This window comes from Oratosquilla oratoria, chromosome 19 (genome assembly GCF_046742065.1).
Source record: "Oratosquilla oratoria isolate Oo_2021 chromosome 19, ASM4674206v1, whole genome shotgun sequence".
NCBI classification, from domain to species: Eukaryota; Metazoa; Arthropoda; class Malacostraca; order Stomatopoda; family Squillidae; genus Oratosquilla; species Oratosquilla oratoria.
The window spans coordinates 10161482-10182396 of record NC_134795.1 but is presented as its reverse complement, the minus strand read 5'-3'; the positions used below and the strand labels follow the sequence as shown (position 1 = coordinate 10182396).

Below are 20915 nucleotides of genomic sequence, written 5' to 3'. Positions count from 1 at the left end.
GAACAAGTTAGATGAGAAAGTGGTGTGTGCAAAATCAATACATGAATTTAAAAATAGTTTAGATAAAATGAGATATGAAGACGGGACCCCACGAGCATAGCTCCCCTTCCCGTAAAATACAACTAGGTAAATACAACTAGGTAAATACACACACACACACACACTTCAGCGAATGGACGGCTTGGATGACGTTCTGAAGAAAACTGAAGTCTGTGGATCCCAACGCAAAGAGAAGTGCCTAGTGTTTTTGCAGGGTGGGGGGGAAATTGCTCGTGGAGTAGTGGGAAAGTAGGGAAAGAGGAAAAGGGGAGGGATTACTGAGGGAAATGGAAGGAAATGAGGAGGGAGTAGACTTGGCCCAGCCAGACAAGCGGAAGGTAAACAAACGACTGAGTGAGGATGACATGTCTAATAAAAATGTAAAGATTAGAAGTATAGAGAGGAGCAATACAGAAGAAAGTGACGAGAATATGTTCCAGGGATTTAAAGAGGGTGGGGGGGACACAACCCCCCCCCCCCGACTGATAAGACTAGAGGAGAGAGTTGATAAGGTGATCGAGGACTTGGAGCGTAAGTTAGGTAACGTAGACTCCATTTTCCAAAGAATTGAAAGGTTGGAACAACTAGAGAAGGCTAACAGAAACTTAACTGAAGAAATAGAGGACCTAAAAAGACAGTTAGGAAATGTAAAGGAGGAGAATGAGAAATTGAAGAAGAATAGTAATGAAAACAGAGAGAAAATAGCTACAGAAGCTAAAAATTGGAGAATAACTCAAGAAGGGAATAAGGTTTCATTCACTGACATAGTCAAACAGCAATTGAAAGAACATAATGAAGACTCAGTTATTAAAGTGATGAGACAGAAGGAGAATATAGTAAGAGAATTAGCTGACAAAAAGAAATGTATAATTATATTAGGAATGGAAGAGAAACATAACCCAGATAGAACCGCAAGAATCAAGGAGGAAAATGAAAGAGTAAGCAGTTTATTAAAATTAGTCCAGGAAGATGAACCAGAAATTATAAAGGAAATTGAGGAAAAATTCAGACTCGGAAAATATAGTACAGATAAGACCAGACCAATTAAGATTAAATTCAGGTCACAAACAACAGCAGAGAAAATTCTATCCAAGACAGGGAAACTAGCAACAAATGATCAATATAAAAAGGTATGGATAAAAAGAGAAATTAATAAGGAGGAAAGAGAGGCAGAAAAGCAGAAAAGAATTGAAGCTAAGGCAAAAAACGAGGAAAGAACGGAGTCAGAGAAAGAGAGATTCTATTGGAGAGTAGTGAACATGAAAATAAAGCAGTTCGACATACTAAAGAAAAACATAAGGGAAACAGAGAATACAATGGAAGTGGCAGAAAACTAAGAGTGTCTTACACAAATATAGATGGATTGATAACAGGATTGAATGAACTGAATGATTATTTGAAAGAAAAAGAACCGGACATAATGGGAATTGTAGAAACAAAATTAAAAGGCCCACTACCACCCAACAGTGTAGGACATGATACATACAATTATTGGATTAGAAACAGAGAGAAAAAACAAGGGGGTGGAGTTATGTTCCTGACTAAGAAGGATATAAACGTGAAAGGTGTCATATATGGAAAGAATACAGTAGAGATGATTATGATAGAAGTGGAAGACCGAGATAAGAAGAGCAGAAAATTTGTGATCAATTATGTGCCTCCGAAAACAGCCTCATGGGAGGAGAGTGAACATAAAAGTATGTTAGAGGACACAAAGATAGCATTAACTAAAATAATGGAAGACGGAGGAAGAATAGTTATGATGGGCGACTTTAATTGCAAAGAAATCTGCTGGGAAGAAATGACAGTAAAGAGTGGTGATGACTCATGGGGAAATGCTCTACTTGAGATGATTACTGACCATTCAATGACACAATGGATACAAGAGAACACTAGGTATAGAAATGAAGAAGAACCATCGAGGCTAGACTTAATAATTACATCTGAACCTAGAATAGTGGACAAGATTGAATATAAAACACCAATAGGTAAAAGTGACCACATATTGATTGAACTGGAACTTAATGAAGAAAAATATATGAAAAGAAATGAACAATATAGAAAAGGAAGAATGATGTATGAAAAAACAAACTTTGATAAAATAAGAGAATTCTTCCAACAAGAAAACTGGGAAGAAATATACAAAGAAGAAACAACAGTGGAAGAGAAATGGAATATTTTGACAAAAATTTACAAAAAAGGAGTGGAAAAGTATGTCCCAAGACAAAAACAAGAAAAAGAATATGTAAAATGCTGGTACAACAAAAGTTGTAGGGAGTTAAAGGACAAAAGAGACAAAGCCTGGAACAGATGGAAAAAAGACAGAAGACCTGAAAAATGGAAAATATATACTGGTTATAGAAATGAATATGTACAAAAGTGCAGAGAGGAAAAAAGAAAATATGAAAAAGATGTTATAGAAAAGTGTAAAGATCAACCAAAACTATTCTACAGATTTGTAAACAATAAACTGAAAAACAAACAAGACTTAGAGAAATTAAGACAAGGAGGAGTTGAATACACTGAGGAAATGGAAATGGCAGAAATTATGAACAAACATTTTAAATCAGTGTTTACAAGGGAAAATATACAACCTGAAGAGATTGAGTGGAAGGAAAAAGTCCCCCCTATGGAAGAAATAGAAGTAACAAAGAATGAAATATTGACACACTTGGGTAATTTTGATGTCAGAAAAGCGCATGGGCCAGATGAAATAGCAAACTGGATTCTGAAAGAATGCAGGAATGAACTGGCAGACAAAATACATAGCATAATAAGCAGTTCCTTAAAAGAAGGAAAAGTTCCAGAAGATTGGAAAAAAGCAAATATAGTACCTATATATAAAGGAGGAAATAAAGAAGAACCTACCAACTATAGACCAGTCTCTCTAACAAGTACAATAGCAAAAATATGTGAAAGAATTATCAAAAGTAGATGGGTAAAATACTTGGAAAAAAACAACGTACTAAATCCAAGGCAATTTGGATTCAGACAAGGACGATCATGCGTCACCAATTTAATATGTTTCTATTCAAGGCTAATAGATATAATACAAGAAAGAGATGGATGGGCTGATTGTGCATTTCTAGACCTAAAAAAAGCTTTTGACAAAGTACCACATAAGAAGTTGCTTAAGAAATTAGAATATGAAGGAGGAATACAAGGTAAATTGCTAAATTGGATGGAAGACTTTTTGCAAGAAAGAAAAATGAGAGTAGTGATAAGAGATCAGCACTCAAAATGGAATGAAGTAATAAGCGGTGTCCCGCAGGGAACAGTTCTGGCCCCAATAATGTTTGCTATATATATTAATGATATGGATGAAGGAATTGAAAGCTATATGAGCTTCTTTGCAGATGATGCAAAATTACTGAAAAGAGTGAAAACTGAAGAAGATTGTGAATCACTACAGAGAGATCTAAATAAAGTACAAGAATGGAGTAGGAAGTGGGAGATGGAGTTCAATACAAAAAAGTGTAGTATAATGGAATTTGGAAAAAGCAAAAACAGAATAACAGGATCATATAATTTGGGAGAAGAAGGAATAAAAAAAGTAGAAAATGAGAAGGACCTGGGAGTCATTGTTATGAATAATATGTCACCTGAGAAACATATAAATAAGATTTTTGGAGAAACTTATAATTTAATAAGAACAATCAAAGTGGCATTTACATACCTGGATGAAGAAATGGTGAGGAAAATCCTAATCACCCTGATAAGACCAAGATTGGAATATGCAGCAACGATATGGTCACCAAGTACAAAAAAATGTATAAAAAAACTTGAAAGAATACAAAGAGCAATTACAAAACTGGCACCAACACTCTCAAAACTATCATATGAAGAGAGACTACAAAAACTTAAACTACAGACACTAGAGCAAAGAAGAGAGAGAGGAGATTTGATAGCTATTTACAGAATCATGAAAGGCATAGAAATTACTGATAGAGAGAATCTGATAAAATGGGATGACAGAAATACAAGAGGACACGGAAAGAAAATAAAAAAAGACAGCTATAGAAGAGATTTTAAAAAGAACAGCTTTCCTCACAGAGTAATAGACAGTTGGAACAAGTTAGATGAGAAAGTGGTGTGTGCAAAAACAATACATGAATTTAAAAATAGTTTAGATAAAATGAGATATGAAGACGGGACCCCACGAGCATAGCTCCCCTTCCCGTAAAATACAACTAGGTAAATACAACTAGGTAAATACACAATTATATATATATATATATATATATATATATATATATATATATATATATATATATATACACATACACACAGTGATCCCTCGTTTATCGCGGTAGATTGGTTCCGAGACCGGCCGCGATAACTGAATTTCCGCTAAGTAGGAACACCATATTTACAGTATTTATTTAACGTGTATTTAGACCTTTAAAAACCTTCCTGTACTGTTAACAATCCACCTATTACAGTACTCTGTCAATAACAAGGACAACTGTTAAGCAATAACACTTATAATTAAAAATGTATATATATAAAGATTGTTACTGTACTCAACACGAAAGAAGTTGAAGTAAAATTTGAATGATGATGGTGATGAATTTGCTGCGCAGTAGAAATGATGATGAAGCTGATGATGACTTCCACTGTGCAGCCGATAATTGTATTTTAGTCTCTTCAGACAGCGGTGCCCTTTTCCTGGGACACCTTTTCCACTTCTTCCGAAGGTGCAACCGTAGTAGTAGCAGCAGGAACTGGCTCTCTATTGCGAGGCTGCAAAAACATAGTGATAGGAAGTTGCTGCCGATGCTTCTTTTTTCAGTTCAAAGAGCATCTTGTAGGGATTCATGACTTCGTCGACCTTGTTGCAAAATTGCACAGAACGAACCATATCGTCGTCCCATTCCTGTGACCCCTCTTTCAATTCTTTAGCCAGGTTGCAGAGCTTGGCCAGCCGTTCCAAAGTCAAGCCAGTTTGGTCGACAACTTCTTCCGTTTCTTGCTGCGTTTCTTCTTCTTCGCTGGCCGACTTCGTCAAGTCTTCGAGGTCTGCGTCGGTTAGCGGCTGGGAGTGGCAGTCTAATAACTCGTCGATGTCTCCCGTGGTCATGTCTGCAAAGCCGTCACCTCCAATGATCGCAGCAATGATCGCTTCCATACGGATGATAGTTTTATTACGAGCCGTAACCACTCTCTTCGCCGACTTATTAAAGGTGATGGCAGCCGTCTTCCTAATGTTAGCCTCGTCCTTCTTGATGTAGCGAACGGTGGATTCGTTCACGCTAAAATGGCGGGCTACGGCAGCGAAAGTTCTCCCTTCAACATATCCAGAAGTTTCACCTTCTCAGCGATCGTCATCATTCTTCGTTTGCGTTTAGGCTCAGTACCAGCCTTGGAAGAAGCAGCACGCTTGGGAGCCATTGCAGGGGATGAAAACGCAAAGTTCAACGCAAAGAAAAAAAAATCACACACAGCACAGCGTAAAGTAGTAATTAACCACTCTGCGAGAAAGCTTGAAGCGAAATGGTCGCGAGAGACAAGGGAAGATGCTGCGGGTCAAAGCACCAATCACAGGCCAGATTACAAAATAGAAAGCTGTGATTCGTCATATCTCTACATTGCACCAATCACAGCCCGTCTTACAACGCACTTCGTCACCGAGATGGTACGCTTTGCGTTTTCTCAGCAACAGGATACGTGGGTACCGTATGCACATCGCATTGTAGATTTTTTTTTTTTTTTTCATGCGAGTTACAAGTTCAAATACCTCTGTAAATGTTTTTTATTTTTTGTATTTTACGCGTGTTTTGTTGTTCCTAACCAAAAGGAGAAAAGCAAAAACTGCACAAAGCTAAGGAAATTGTACAGATGGTTATGGGTAGTGATTATAAAGCATAGTACAATAATGGAAAGGTGAATCAATTAATCCAGGTCTACACTGCGCCTCATGCAGATTTGCATGTAGTATGTGGCGGTGTTGACTGCTGAGCTAATTGTCCACATTGAGTTGGCATGAGGATAGAATGCCAGTCTCACAGATGCAATTCTTATTTTTATTGTTGGATAGTTCCTACAATTCTGGGTATTTTGAACCCCATGAATAATTTAATCAAATTAATAGTAATGTCAGTAGTGAATTTTTAATATTTAGTGTGTTTTTTGGCAGAAGCTGCAGTGAAAAATAGCACAACCTCCCTTAATCTAAAAATTCTCATTTTTAATGTCAATTCAGAATATGTGACAACTATTTCTTCTTGTCACCAAGACTCACACTCTTTTATATTCCTCATTTTGTATTCCTTGTTCTTAATATTTCATATGCAGGGATGCTGCTTCAGTAATTAAAATATTGAGTGTGGCTTCTCATCCACTCTGGGGCTAGCAAAAGTGGCCATAACAGAGAGTGTGATGCATGCAACCCTCCCTTGACAAAGGTTGAGGTGACACTGACAATATCTGCATCCCCATCAAGTCAAGTCAGTTCAAAACAAATCAGTAGTGCACAGGTGATGTTGAAAACATTGATTTTCAACAGTGACATTAACATTGCCACGATCATGGGGCACAGTGTGGACAGGGCCTTAAGTAGATCTATGCAAGGGTAGCATAGCCAAAAGGGTTGAAGCTCAAATCACAGAACACAACAAATGAGATAATCATTGGAATGTGGAAATTAACAAAGACTTTAAAGAACAGCTAAATAAGAAGGGGTGCAGCACAAGAAGAAATAGGGAATACAAGAGCACTAGTCAATGATGCCAAGGGTTAAACCATTCAGTACCAAAAAATGCAAAGTACTGGAAATGGACAATAGCAGCAAAAGGCCTTTCTTTAACTATTCCCTGGGAAGCAAACACATTACAAAAGCAAAAGAGAGAAAGACTTGAGAGTGTTGATAAAGGACAACCTGTCACCTGACAGACATATCAAGAGGACTACTACAGAAGATTAAAGTGGCATTCCATTAAATGAATGAAGAGATGATGAAAAGCCTCATCAAAACCCTGATATGTCAAAGACTAGAATATGTGTCAGTAGTATAGTCCCCACACAGAGTGAAGGATATAAGTAAGACTGAGAGAATACAAAGGGCAGCAACCAAACTGGTCCCCAGTATGGCAGATAAACCATATAAGGAAAGACTAAAAGCACTAGGTCTACCAACTTTGAAAGATCAAAGAGAAAGAGGTGACAATATTACAGTGTTCAGGTCACTAAAAGGAATAGATGGATAGGTTGCATTGATAGAACAGATCTCCTGATTAAAGATGAGAGAGCTTTAAAAGGTCATGGAAGTAAATTTAGAAAGACCACATGTCAAAAGGATGTGAAGAAATATAGTTTTCCATATAGATGTATAAATATGTGGAATAGTTTAGAAGGTGATATAGCCCAAGTTCACACAAAACATGAGTTCAGATCTGAATATGATAATTGGAAATCAAAGATATAGATTAAGTTGGAAATGTACATGAATTTGAGTCTAGGTATGTTAGAAAATTAGAAAATAGGAGACAGAACCCAATTAGCTCCTTTCCTGTATACTACAATTAAGCAAATACAATTAGGTAAATGCACCCACAGACTCAGAGACATGCACAGATACATAGGTACATGCAAGCACACATATACAGACATAAAGGCTCACATACATCCTTATGTACACATAGCCTATACAGGTGCAAACGGTGCTCTCCTATTATTCTGTCTATATGACACTTTTTTTAATATCTTTTTCCAGGGTGAGACAGCATTATTCTTCTCATCCGAGCCCTTTTCTCATGACGACTACTCTGAATACACATGCAAACCATATTCTTCCCACATTCTTCGGGAAACCTAGTTTGATCAACACCACACATACAGTACAGGCAAGATAGTGCCTCTGCTTCTTCCCTCACCACCAGTCTCATTACACCTTGTCTGTTGTAGTGACATCTTTAAGAACGACCAGTTTTTGCTTAATGCCAAGCAGTTTTACTCAATGGAAGAGGATGGGGAAGGGAGGGCATGGGATGCTAGGCTTGGTGACTCAGAAATAGATAGGGTCACCATCGATTGAGATCCTCTTTTGTTTAATCACCCAACCTCCACCCCACCCCCAACCCAGAGAAACACACACACCAAGTCTAATTGCCTCCTTAGATGAATAGTCCTTGCCTGGCATTCATCAGAACAAAGTATGTTTAAGGCATCATCATTGTCAAAGGTTGCTGACACGACTGACTGCATGAGGTTGAGCCCCCCACCCGCCTCACTGACCCGCCGCCTTCTTCATTACAGAGCCTTCCTCTTCCTATTCCTTTCCTTCCCTTCCCTCCCCTCCCCTCCCCTCCCCTCCCCTCTCCTTCCCTCCCATCCCATTCCCTTTCTTCCTCTCCCCTTCCCTTTCCTCTCCTCACCTCTCTTCTCCCCACCCCTTTACTCCTCTCCTGTTTCCCCTCTCTTCCCCTTCCCTTCCTTCCCCTCCCTTCTCCTCCCCTCTCCTAAGAGATGCGAGGGAGGGAAGGAGAGGTTTGGAGTGCCTGTACGGGGCCTAGAGTTTGCCTCCCAATTTGTCTGTTTGTCTTTTTTTTTTTTTTTTTTTTTTTGCTAAAGTATTCTTTTAAACAAAAAGCTAAGAGATGCAGTTGCACTGGTTGACAATTTGCATGTTGGCATAGGTTGAATATTTCATACTCTTTTTGTGCTGTTTTTGTTTTTATGCCACCTCCTCTCCCTAGGAATGTTTTACTGATTCGAGATCATGTTTCCTAACTCCTTTAGTGGTAGCGTGGCCCAACAGTGAGAAGCTTCGAGTGAAAAATAACAACCATAACCACAACCACAACCACTACCACACCCTTGGCTTACGCGTCTCGGACTTGGCGGGGCAGCAACAACAACAGCAAGAACAACAGCAGCAGCAACATCAGCAGCAACAACAGCAGCAGCAGCAACATCAACAGCAGCAGCAACAACAGCAGCAGCAACAGCAACAACAACAACAACAGCAGCAGCAGCAACAACAACAAACGCCTGTGACCAAAGGGGATTTAAGATCAAATTCTTTCAAGCCAATTAGCGACCAGTTCACTCCGCACATCGCACACGGTAAGGACGCCGCCCTTCAGCAGCACCACCCTGCATTCGTGGTGGCGGCGGCGGCGGCGGTAGCGGCGGCGGCGTCGTCTTCGGCCGCTGCCACCCCACCCACCTGCACCTCTTCGGTTGCAGTAGGAACAGTAACCGCGGCGTCGTCCCCTGCCGCCGCCGCTGCAGCTGCTGCTGCCCCATCTCCTCTCCGGAGAGAGGACCTCCTTCATCACCATGCCAAGTTTGAGTTCCCTGGCAAGGAGAAAGACAAGAGTCCCGCCAAGCCGCGGCCGCCGGCTATCGTAAGGCCCTTTGAGAGCAAGCCGTGTGAAGCCCCCCGCCTCCTGACACCAGCCCCCTCCCTCTCTCTGTCCCTGCCCTTGCCCCTACCCTTAGTCCCGCAACAACGCTTGCACATGGACACTTCCACCCTGCCCCTCCCCACCACTAGTCTTGCATCTCTCGCCACAACTAAGGGCCTATCGTTGCCGTTGGTGTCCTCGCAGGAAACCTCCACCCCGACGATATGGCAGCAGCTGCCCGCCATGGACACGTCCGAGACGCCGACGACGACGACCCGACTGGAGTTCCAACCCCAGTCTCAGCCCCAGCCCCAGCCCCAGCCCCAACCCCAGTCACAACCACAGCCCCAGCCACAGCCCCAGCCACAGCCACAGCCACAACCCCAGCCGCCCCACTCCCACCTCAGACCCTCGTCACACGTCCCAGCCCTCCTCCCGTCTCCGCACTACGCCCCCACAGGGCCAGCAGTAGCCACGCCACCTCATGCAACACCCACGGCCATCATCACTCAGTCCCACGCCCCCCCAGTCGCAGCCATGGTCACTAGACCGCCCACGCCACCCCCTCCGCCTCCGCCCCCACCTCCGCTTCCCCCTCCACCAGAGCCTGTTAGCAAGTTGGACATTGAAGAGAAACGGCTGAAAGCGCTCAAGGAATCAGGAATGGAAGCAGAGGAGGCGGAAGAGGTGCTTCTGGAAGAGGCGCAGGCGGCCACTGAGTTACATTCGCACTCCATGCTCCTGACAAAGGGACCTCCGGCGCCTTTGGAAGCATCTGAAGAAGTAAGTTCCATCGGGCCTGGTGTGTGTGTGTATTTACCTAGTTGTATCTTACGGGAAGGCGAGACATGATCGCAGTGTCCCGTCTTTGTATCTCAATATGTAGTTTGCTCTTAAATTTGTGTATAGTTTTTTCACACAATATTGTTTTATCCAGTTTGTTCCAGATATCCACCACTCTGTGTGGAAAACTGTATTTCTTTTTTTCAGGTCTTTTCTATAACTATCCTTTTTGAGTTTCTTTTCATGTCCCCTTGTATTAATGAGTTCCAATTTAGTGTGTATATATACCTAGCTGTATTCACCTAGTTGTATTTTATGGAAAGGGAGCTATGCTTGTAGTGACCCATCTTCGTATCTTTCAGCATCAAGTTTGTTCTTAAATTCTTGTATAGTTTTTGCACTCACTCTTGCCTCATCCAATTTATTCCAGAGATCAACCACTCTGTGTGGAAAGTTATTCTTTTTCAGATCTCTTCTATAACTATCCTTCTTAAATTTCTTTTCATGTCCTCTTGTTTTTCTTTTATCCCACTTTAGTAAATCATCTATATCAAGGACTTCCATCCCTTTCATAATTCTGTAAATGGTCAGTAGATCTCCTCTTTCTCTTCTTTGTTCCAGGGTTGGTAGTTTGAGTTTGTCCAATCTTTGTTCATATGTCAGTTTGGAGAGTGTTGGTGCCATCTTTGTCATTGCTCTCTCCAAATAATATATTTACATGTTTGTCAGGTGTCAAGTCACTTGAGATGATTACTCCTAGGTCCCTCTCTGAATTTACTTTTTTGACTTCTTTGTTTCCAATTTTATATTGTCCCAAAAATCTATTTCTACTTTATTCAAATTCCATTATGCTACATTTTTTAATGTTGGAGTTCATCTCATATCTCCGACTCCATTCCCATATTTTATCCTGGTCATCTTGCAGCGATCTGCAATCTTCTTCTGGTCTTACTCTCTTGAGTAATTTGGCATCATCAGCAAAAAAGTTCATGTAACAATTTACTCCCTCATCCATATCATTTATGTATATGGCAAACATTAAAGGAGCCAAAACAGAGCCTTGTGGGACGCCACTTTTCACATCTTCCCATTTTGAATTTTTGTCTCTAAGTACCACTCTCATTTTTCTCCCAGTTAAGAAATCCTTCACCCATTCCAACAGTTTGCCTTGAATTCCTCCTATTTTTTCAATTTTACTTATTAATTTTTTGTGTGGTACTTTGTCAAATGCTTTCTGCAAATCCAAGAAGGCGCAATCTGCCCATCCATCTCTTTCTTGTATTATCTCAATTAATCTCGAGTAAAAGCAGATTAGGTTTGTGGTGCATGATCTTCCACTTCTAAAGCCAAATTGTTTGGGGTTTATTATTTTGTTATCTTCCAAGTGTTTGGTCCATTTGTTCCTGATGACCTTTTCACATATTTTTACTACTGTGTTTGTGAGGGATACCAGTCTGAAGTTTGTATGATCTACCCTATTTCCTCCTTTATATATGAACTTCAACATTAAAAAATGTAGCATCTTTCCAATCTTGCGGTACCTTTCCCTCTTGTATAGTTTATCTGTCAGTTCATCTGTACACTCTTTCAATATCCAATTTGCAATTCCATCTGGTCCATGCAATTTTCTGACATCTAGGCTTTTTATTTGGTCTCTTATTTCTTTTTGTGTTATCTTTATTTCTTTCATCATGGGTGATCTTTCTTGTTGTCCATCTTCCCAAGATTGTGAACTCTCAATTGTAAAAACAGACCTGATATGTCTGATCATAACTTCTGCCATCTCTGTGTCATCTGTGTATTCTTTATGTCCTTCACACAGTTTCACTATTTCATGCTTATCCTTTGGTTTGTCATTTATATATCTGTAAAAGAGCTTAGGTTGATCCTTACATTTGTCTATGATATCCATTTCATTTTCTCTTTTTCTTTCCTGCATATATTTACATATTTGTTCCTAAGTTTTATATATGTTTGCCATTTGGATATTTTTCTATCTTTTTTCCATTTTTTCCAGCCCTTGTCTCTCCTGGCTCTAGCCTCACTACACCTTTTGTTAAACCAACATTTTATATAAATCTCTTTTTGTTTCTTTTTTGGTACATATTTATTAATTTCTTCTTTGTACTTTTCTTTGAATATATTCCATTTGTCTTTCATCTTTGTTTCCTCTTTAGGGAATTTATCCCAACTTGTGTTTTGGAAAATTTTTCTTAGTTTTACAAAATCCATTTTGCTGTACATAAATTTTCCTTTTCTATGTTTATCATTCCTATCTACACTGTTCTGTTCTTTTAATTCAAACTCTGTTAGTATATGGTCACTCTTTCCAATATGTGTTGTGTTGCATGTTTATGTGTGTGTGTGTGTATTTACCTGCAGTAGTTGTATCATACAGGAAAGGGAGCTACGCTCATGGTGTCCCATCTCTGTACCTCACACTGTCTAAATTGCTCTTAAATTCATGTATGATTTTTGCACACACTATTGTTTTGACTAATTTGTTCCATACATCTACCACTCTAGGAAAAGCTGTTCTTTTTCAGGTCTCTTATATAGCTGTCCTTTTTTAGTTTTCTTCCATGTCCTCTTATATTTCTCTTATCCCAATTTAGTAAGTCTTCTCTATCAAGGACTTCCATACCTCTCATGATTCTGTAGATAGTCAACAAGTCACCTCTTTCTCTTCTTTGTTCCAGAGTCGGTAATTCTAGTTTTGACAATCTCTCTTCATATGACAGTTTTGAAAGTGTTGAAGACATGTTCTTAGTTGCTCTCTGGATTCTCTCAATTTTCTTTATATTTTTTTTAGTACTGGGTGACAATAGTGTCACTGCATATTCCAATTTTGCCCTCATCAGAGTGACTAGTATTTTCTTTACCATTTCTTCATCCAAGTAAGTGTGGCCACCTTTATTGATCTTAGCAAGTTGTAAGTTTCCCTGACAATTTTGTATATCATTTTATCAGGGGACATGTCCTTTGTGATAATTACTCCCAAGTCTTTTTTAGATTCCACTTTCTTTACTTCCTTTTCACCAATTTTGTATTGTCCTGTTATCCTTTTTTAACTTTTTCCAAATTCTGTTATGCTACATTTCTTAATGTTGAAGTTCACTTCCCACTTCTGGCTCCATTCCCAAACCCTGTTCAGAGCTCTCTGCAGTGACTGACAATCTGTTTCAGTACTCACTTTCTTCAACAGTTTTGTTTCATCTGCAAAGAAGCTCATGTAACATTCCACACCCTCATCCATGTCATTCACATAAATAGCAAACATTATTGGAGCCAATAATTATCCCTGTGGAACTCCACTAATCACCTCTTCCTAAGTAGAACTCTTATCTCTGAGCACTACTCTCATTTTTCTTCCATGCAAGAAATCCTCCATCCATTTCAGTAGTTTACCTTGTATCCCTCCTATGGTTTTCTAGTGTGTATGTGTGTGAGAGAGAGAGAGAGAGAGCAAGAGATGGAGAGAAAAGAGGGAGGATGGATAGGGTTGGGTGGGAGGTCAGTGACTGTGAAAGAGATGCTCTGCTGATACAGTCCATATGGGGCCACTACTATATGAGTTGATGAGATCTTATTTGCAGAAGCTGCAGTTTTTGGATGTGGTGGGGCTGACAACACACGCCAAGGCTGACGCTGCCATGCTGGACTGCTGGGAACGGCGTGCCAATGTATTAACTGCCCTGGCACCAAGTCCCGCACCTACGCCCATACCCCCAGACCGACCTCCGCAGGAAGTTGTCGCAGCTCCTCTCGTGCCCTTCCTTGCTCCTGGCCTTGGTCTTCAAAGGCCCAGTCCTACACTTGGCCCTGAGAACCCCAATTCAAACCCCGACTTCCCGCACAAGACACGGTTTCTGCGTCACCTAGGGCTTCAGCCACAACATTCTTTGCACCGCCAGAAAGGTTTGTAGATTAAATGCCCCCTTTTCCTTATTTTTGTCATTAAATCAGTCCCAATCAATTCTGTCACTGCTATTCATTACTTACCCATTTCTTTTTTCTATTACTAGGTGGTTTTATTCAGCCAAGGGAAATTCTTGCATTTCTTTAAATTCTATGAGAATTGCCATGTATGCAGAGCACAAATTGGAAAATCACTGATCCCTCCCACAGTCTTTACACTTGCATGCATATGCCAAAAGGCCCAATCCCAATTATAAGAGGTGTTGGCCCAGGTAAAGCTTACATCCACCCTATACCCATCCCACAACCATCTAAACCCATTTGTTGTCAATTTTATCTTAGCACCTTGTGGATGAAGGGTCGTTCCTCCCCCACCCACTGTTTGGGTCAGAAGCAGTACAGCAATACAGAGCACCTCCACAGCATGGCCCGACACCCATCTCTTATCCTATCCCCTGTTTAAAAAACATCTCTTTTGTACTCAAGGCCCCCTTGACCCCATCCATCCATTCTATTCTTGGTCATCCCCTAAAGTTCACTCCTTACATCTCATTCTTCCACACTCTTTTTGTTAGACTTCACTCAGTCTGCCCATATGCTCAAATCATGACATGTTCTTATACATAAAAAAAAAAATAATAATTAAAATCCATGAATGAGCACCCAAGATGGAATCACTTCATTGTTGTTGAGACAAATTTATTGTTTTGGACAACTTCAATGCACATACTAGGACCAACAGATCTAGCTATGAAGTATGTATTGACACCCAAGATTCTGCAACCAGGAACATAAACAGTTCTCTCTGAGTGCTGAATTCTTTGGGACTGATAATAGATTTATGGACTGTGTATCAAACCCAAAAGAATCCTGAGATGTGAACACCTGGGTTTCATCTGGAGAAGCTCAGAGATGATGTGTATTTACCTAGTTGTATCATACGGGAAGGGGAGCTACACTCGTGGTGTCCCGTCTCTGTATCTTGCCATATCTAATTTGATCTTAAATTCTTGTATTGTTTTTGCACACACGATTGTTTTATCTAGTATGTTCCATATATCCACCACTCTGTGGGGAAAGCTGTTCTTTTTCAGGTCTCTTCTATAACTGTCCCTTTTGAGCTTCCTTCCATGTCCTTATGTGTTTCTCTTATCCCAATTTAATAAGTCTTCTCTATCAAGGACTTCTATACCTCTCATAATTTTGTAGACAGTCAACAGGTCACCTTTCTCTTCTTTGTTCCCGAGTCGGTAATTCTATTTTTGACAATCTGTCTTTATATGACAGTTTAGATAGTGTCGGGGCCATCTTCATAGTTGCTCTGGATTCTCTCAATTTTCCTTATATTCTTTTTAGTACTAGGTGACTATAGTGTTGCTGCATACTCCAATTTTGGCCTTATTGTGACTAGTATTTTCTTTATCCAAGTAAGTAAAAACCACTTTTATTGATCTTAGCAAGTTATAGGTTTCACAACAATTTTGTTTATATGTTTGTAAGGGGACATATCCTCTGTGATGATTACTCCCAGGTCTTTTTCAGATCCCACTATTTTTTACTTCCTTTTCCTTTATATTGTCCTGATATTCTTTTTTTATATTTTCCAAATTCCACTCCCTACTTTGGACTCCATTCCCAAACCCTGTTCAGATCTCTCTTCAGGGAGTCACAGTCCATTTCAGTACTCTCTAATTGGTCTGAAGTACTTTGCACTCTTGATGATCCTGGGGAATTGTGGGATAATTTTAAATGTGAAACTCTGAGAGCTGCTAAGGAGTGCTTTGGAGAATGCCCAAGGTGGAAGAGTGGGATGGAGATGTGAGAAACACTAGAGAGTTTATAGTTGGGCCATGCTGCTAGAATGGCTGGGGACTTGGATCAATATAGAACTCAGAAATAGCAGACTTGAGCTCTCATGAGGATGGATAAGGAAAGGTACATCAGGTGTATCATTGAGCATGTCAAGGGCCATTTCAATGCAAATTATGTCAGACCTGGCTACCAACCAAACCCTGAAGAAACTCAGCTCCAAATCTGTGACACAAAGGAGCACAGTCTGAGCAGCTGATGGCAAACTAGAACAGCTGATGGTGAGCTAGTTTCAGGCATGGAGGGGTGTAGCCCTTTTGACAAGTACTTTGACCAGTTGTTCATGGGTGACCCTCTCAGTGGGACAGCTTCCCCCCAATGGTGTTTGGGTGGCAGTTTCTGATCCACTGATAGATGAAACTCCACCCTCTCTGACAAAAGTCAAAGAGGCTGTAAGTTGAAAGATGGAAAAGCAGGTGGCATCTGCAACATCAGAGCAGAGCTGCTAAAAGCCAGATATGAGGCCATAATCTGCAGGTTGTATGCAGTACTGTCTGCTGTATGGCAGTCTAGTGCCATTTCCTCCAACTGGAAAAAGGGTCTGGTCATCCCTATCTGGAAGGGGAAAGGGGATCAAGAGGAATGCATTAACCACTGTAGTATTACATTGCTCAGTGTGTCAGGTAAGGTACTTGCTCACCTGTTGCTGACATGGGTGGTAAGTCAACAACTGATTGGATCCTAGCGCTTCATTTTCTTGTGTAGAGCTGATATGAGTTTATTTTATTTTATTTTTTATTTTTTTATTTTTTTTTTTTTATGTTGATCTCAAGAAGGCTTTCTTACCAGTGCATCACAGGGGTGCTCTTGGGTCTTCTGTGGATCCGTGGGATTTCTTTGAAGATTATTGACTTGATGTCGGGCTTGTGCTCTAAGACAAAGTGCAGTAAAGTATGGAGGAGGCATGTCCAGCTTCTTTCTTATTAATTTAGGAGAAGGGTATGGGTGTATCCTTGCCCCAACATATTTCAATGCCAGTATTGACTGAGCATTGGACAGACTTTTCGATCAATGTTGTTGTGGAGTATTGTTTGGCCACAGACCATGTCTTTGCTTATGATGCTGTCATTGTGGAGTCTTTGGAGGTCATAGTTGCACCCCTCAAATCACTGCATAGGGAAGTGAGATTCCTTGGTCTTCAGGTCCTCTGGACCAAGACCAAGGTCCAGTCATTTGGAGGCTTGTTGGATGACACAGTTCAGTCTGTCCATGCATGTGGTGAGGACAATGAGGTCTTGGAAAGCTTCACATACCTTGGTAGTGTAGTGCATAATTGTGGTGGGTCATGTCAGGAATTCCTTTGAAGGATTTGTATTGCCCATGGTGTTATGGTCTCACTCAACCAGAGTAAGGGATTGTCTATATGACTGTGAGCCATGACATTGAATGCTAACTTGAAGAGGTGTCTTGATATCTTTGGTACTAAGTGCATTCGGAGAATCATGAGGCATCTTTTGAATGATTTTGTATTGAACAAGTGACTGTATTGCGAGACTCGGTTTAGGCCAGTTACAAGCATAATTTTTTAACCTCAACTCCGGCTATATGGGCACATGGCATGTTTCTCTGGTTTTGATCACACTCATAGGTTTGTCTCCATAAGAGACAACCCTTGATGGATAAATTAGTTGAACTTGTCAAGAATTGTTTAGAGTGGGAGGGATGGCTGAATGGAGAGTCCATGGAGACATGGGGATTGGAGACAGTGTATTTACCTAATTGTATTTACCTAATTTTATACAGGAAAGGAGCAATGGTCATCTCCTATTCTCTAATTTTCTAACATACCTAGACTCAAACTCATGTACAGTTACAACTTAATTTATATCTTTGATTTCCAATTATCATATTTAGATTTTAATTCATGTATTGTTTGAGCTTGGGCTATATCACCTTCTAAACTTCTATTCCACATATTTATACATCTATATGGAAAACTATTTCTTCACATCCTTTCAACATGTGTTTTTTCTTATTTTATTTCCATGACCTCTTAAAGCCCTCCCATCTTTAATCAGATGTCTTGTATCAATGTAATCTGTCCCCTTCAATGACCTGAACACTGTAATCATGTCACCTCTTTCTCTTTGATCTTTCAAGGTTGGCAGACCCAGTACCTTTAGTCTTTCCTCATATGGTTTATCTGCCATACTGGGGACCAGTTTGGTTGCTGCCCTTTTTATTCTTTCACATTGGTATTTGTATATAAATATATTTATTCCACTTTTTTTTCCTTGTGGGTGAATATCAGCAATATGGCCACAACTTTACAAACAAAGATTAGAGTTAATTTTCATTGTGTACTCTGCAATATTGTGGATGCTGCAAGACATTGAAAGAGTTGAACACATTTATTAAACACATTTTATTTAACTTATGCTATTGTTCAGGCTCTCACCATTTAATACAGCTCAGACAAATCCCTTCATTGCCAAAAAAGTTTGCTACAATTTTATTTATTTGATTGTCTTTATCAAAGACCACAAATCACAGAGGCAACAATATATCTCATAAGACTATGATAAAGAGCACAATATTTGTATTTCAGCATTGTTGCTAAAATGAATGAATCAAACAGGAAATATATATACACTTTTTCCAGTATTTACTTGTATACATACATATACCAAGGGAGGTAGCCAAAAAGGAAAAGGCATAAAATCATTCCCACCCATTCCATCCCTGAAAAAAATTGATATGATTCAAATTCTAATCAACAATTATTACTTAAAACTACTTATAATATTATTATAATTTGTGTCCTAAAATATAAATATTCTCTATCTTAAAATGCAAATAATCTTTATTCTAGAACTATTTGACAAACCTATTATAGATTCAGTCAGTATGTATAAGATATATCTTGCAAAGATCATGATGATTTGAACATTATATAGTTATGTTTACACTTCAATTCTTGTGATGTGATTGACATTTTTATACTCAATCCTGTTGACCGAAACTCTCATATACCAAACGTAGTTCTTTTTACTGATAAGTGGATACTATATGATTCTTGCCGTTATTGAAAAGGTGAAAGACTTTTGTTTGTGTGCAGCAAGGCAGAGGCTGTTATTCTTGCTTGCCTCAGGTTGATTGGATAAATTTATGAAAGATTTTGTTCACCCTTCTTGAGAATTGATTCAACCTCACTCAATCTTGTATAATTCAAGAGGCTTGAAAAAGTCTTGCATAGCATGAAGGAGCAGGATATTTTTTAGGCTTTAATTTCTGAGTGAAGTGACCTTCTTGTGTTTTAGCTCTTGAATGACACTGATTTGATTATTCCCATTTTTTGTTACAGTTCAGACACATAGAATTATTTTCACCCAGATATGTATTCTAAAACAATGAATACATTTATAATAGTATTGATGAGTTTATACAAAATATAAACCTAACATGATTGAAGTCACACTTTCATTCAAATGGAGAGGCTACAAAATGTCTTATCGATGGTGGGGAGACTGGGGACATCATGTTGCTTCTTATGCCTGGCAACCCCCAGCTATGGGGCACAATGTCCTCCAGTCGCACCTTCCTTTATATTTATATTTTAAGTGGTAATTCTATCATCACCGTAAACACACACATAAGATTATGGTCTCCCATTCTTAGTAATTTAATATTTTCTTTACATTCTCCAACTCAGTTATGTGACTTCATTCCTCCCATCCCTTTACCATCATTCTATTCCCCTATCCTTGTTATCTGATTCTCACCACTGTGCTTAATGTCTTTTCACAAATGAACTATCTTGTGTAATTGAATTATTATGAGTGAAAGAAATTAAGAAGTTGTGGGGTTATACAATTACTGTATTTGTTGACTTCACTAAAACTTTTTAACTTTAAAAAGTATCAAGACCAAAAGTCAAATACAAAATAATTTGTAAGTTAGCACATTCATGTGTCACTACAAATGTGTATTGTAATGTCTGCCTGATGTTCATACTGATATGTTCCTATGATTAGGTTGCACAGTGGTGGTATAATTAGAAGCATGCAAGTCACTCATCTTACAGATCATGGGTTCAAGTCCCACACTTCTCTATGATACCCAGCAGTGGCTGTAACCTGTCCCAACAATCCCTAGAGTGCATCGCAGGGCAAAGGTGATGCCTTCTCCCATAGTTACATGCCTTTTCTAGGTACTCAGTTGCCTAAATAATGTAATAATTTTCCAGGCTATGCTACTGCTGGATTACCCTATAGATTGAGTAGGTTTTAACCTACAGGTCCATACATACATATACCAAAGGCTTTTTCCCCCTTACAAGGGAGGTAGCCAAAAAGAAAAAGACATAAAAGCCATTCCCACCTATTCCATCCCTAATACACTCCACTCCCCTCCACCCTCTACCCTCCCTCTCATCTTGGCACCTCCTGGATGACAGGTCATCCCTGCATCTTGTCCACTGCCCTGGGTCAGAGGCAGTGTCACAAGACACAGCACATCCAAAGCAAGGCTGCTTCATTAAATCGGCAACCCCCACTCTTTGTCCCTTCATGCATAAAAGGAGAAGGCAGGGAGAAATCCCTTCGGGCTGCATCAAATTTTTCTCACACATACTCCCCATCCATTCCACCTCATGCATCACATCATCCATATACAACCATTCTCCATTCACCCTTGTCTTCTGTCCTCTCCTGTCCTTCTTCAACAGACATTCCCCTCTTCCCCAAAGCCCCTTTCAACCCATCCATCCATCTCATCCAAGGTCATCCCCTCATGTTCACTTCCTCCCCATCTGCCTTCCATACCTCTTTTACTAGTCTTTCTTCACTCATTCTTTCCATGTGTCCAAACCATCCCAATACTCTTTCATCAACCCTGTCTCCCAACTACCTTACCACCCCTGTTCTCCTCCTCACCTCCTCATTTCTCACTCTGTCCAGCCTAGTAACCCCCATCATACTTCTCAGACACCTCATCTCAAACATATTCAAACTCCTTCTC

The 20915-nt window shown here is 39.8% G+C and overlaps 1 protein-coding gene across 4 annotated transcripts in view; it reads left to right on the top strand.

The window, feature by feature from the left end:
- The window catches only part of LOC143035727 (uncharacterized), a 394938-nt gene that overhangs the window by 362783 nt on the left and 11240 nt on the right, over nt 1-20915 (top strand). For all 4 annotated transcript variants that reach the window (XM_076202627.1, XM_076202626.1, XM_076202624.1 and 1 more), the window contains 2 exons: nt 8776-10169; nt 13766-14087. In XM_076202627.1, the coding sequence (XP_076058742.1) occupies nt 8776-10169; nt 13766-14087 (1716 nt within the window). The remainder of the gene's footprint in view (nt 1-8775; nt 10170-13765; nt 14088-20915) is intronic.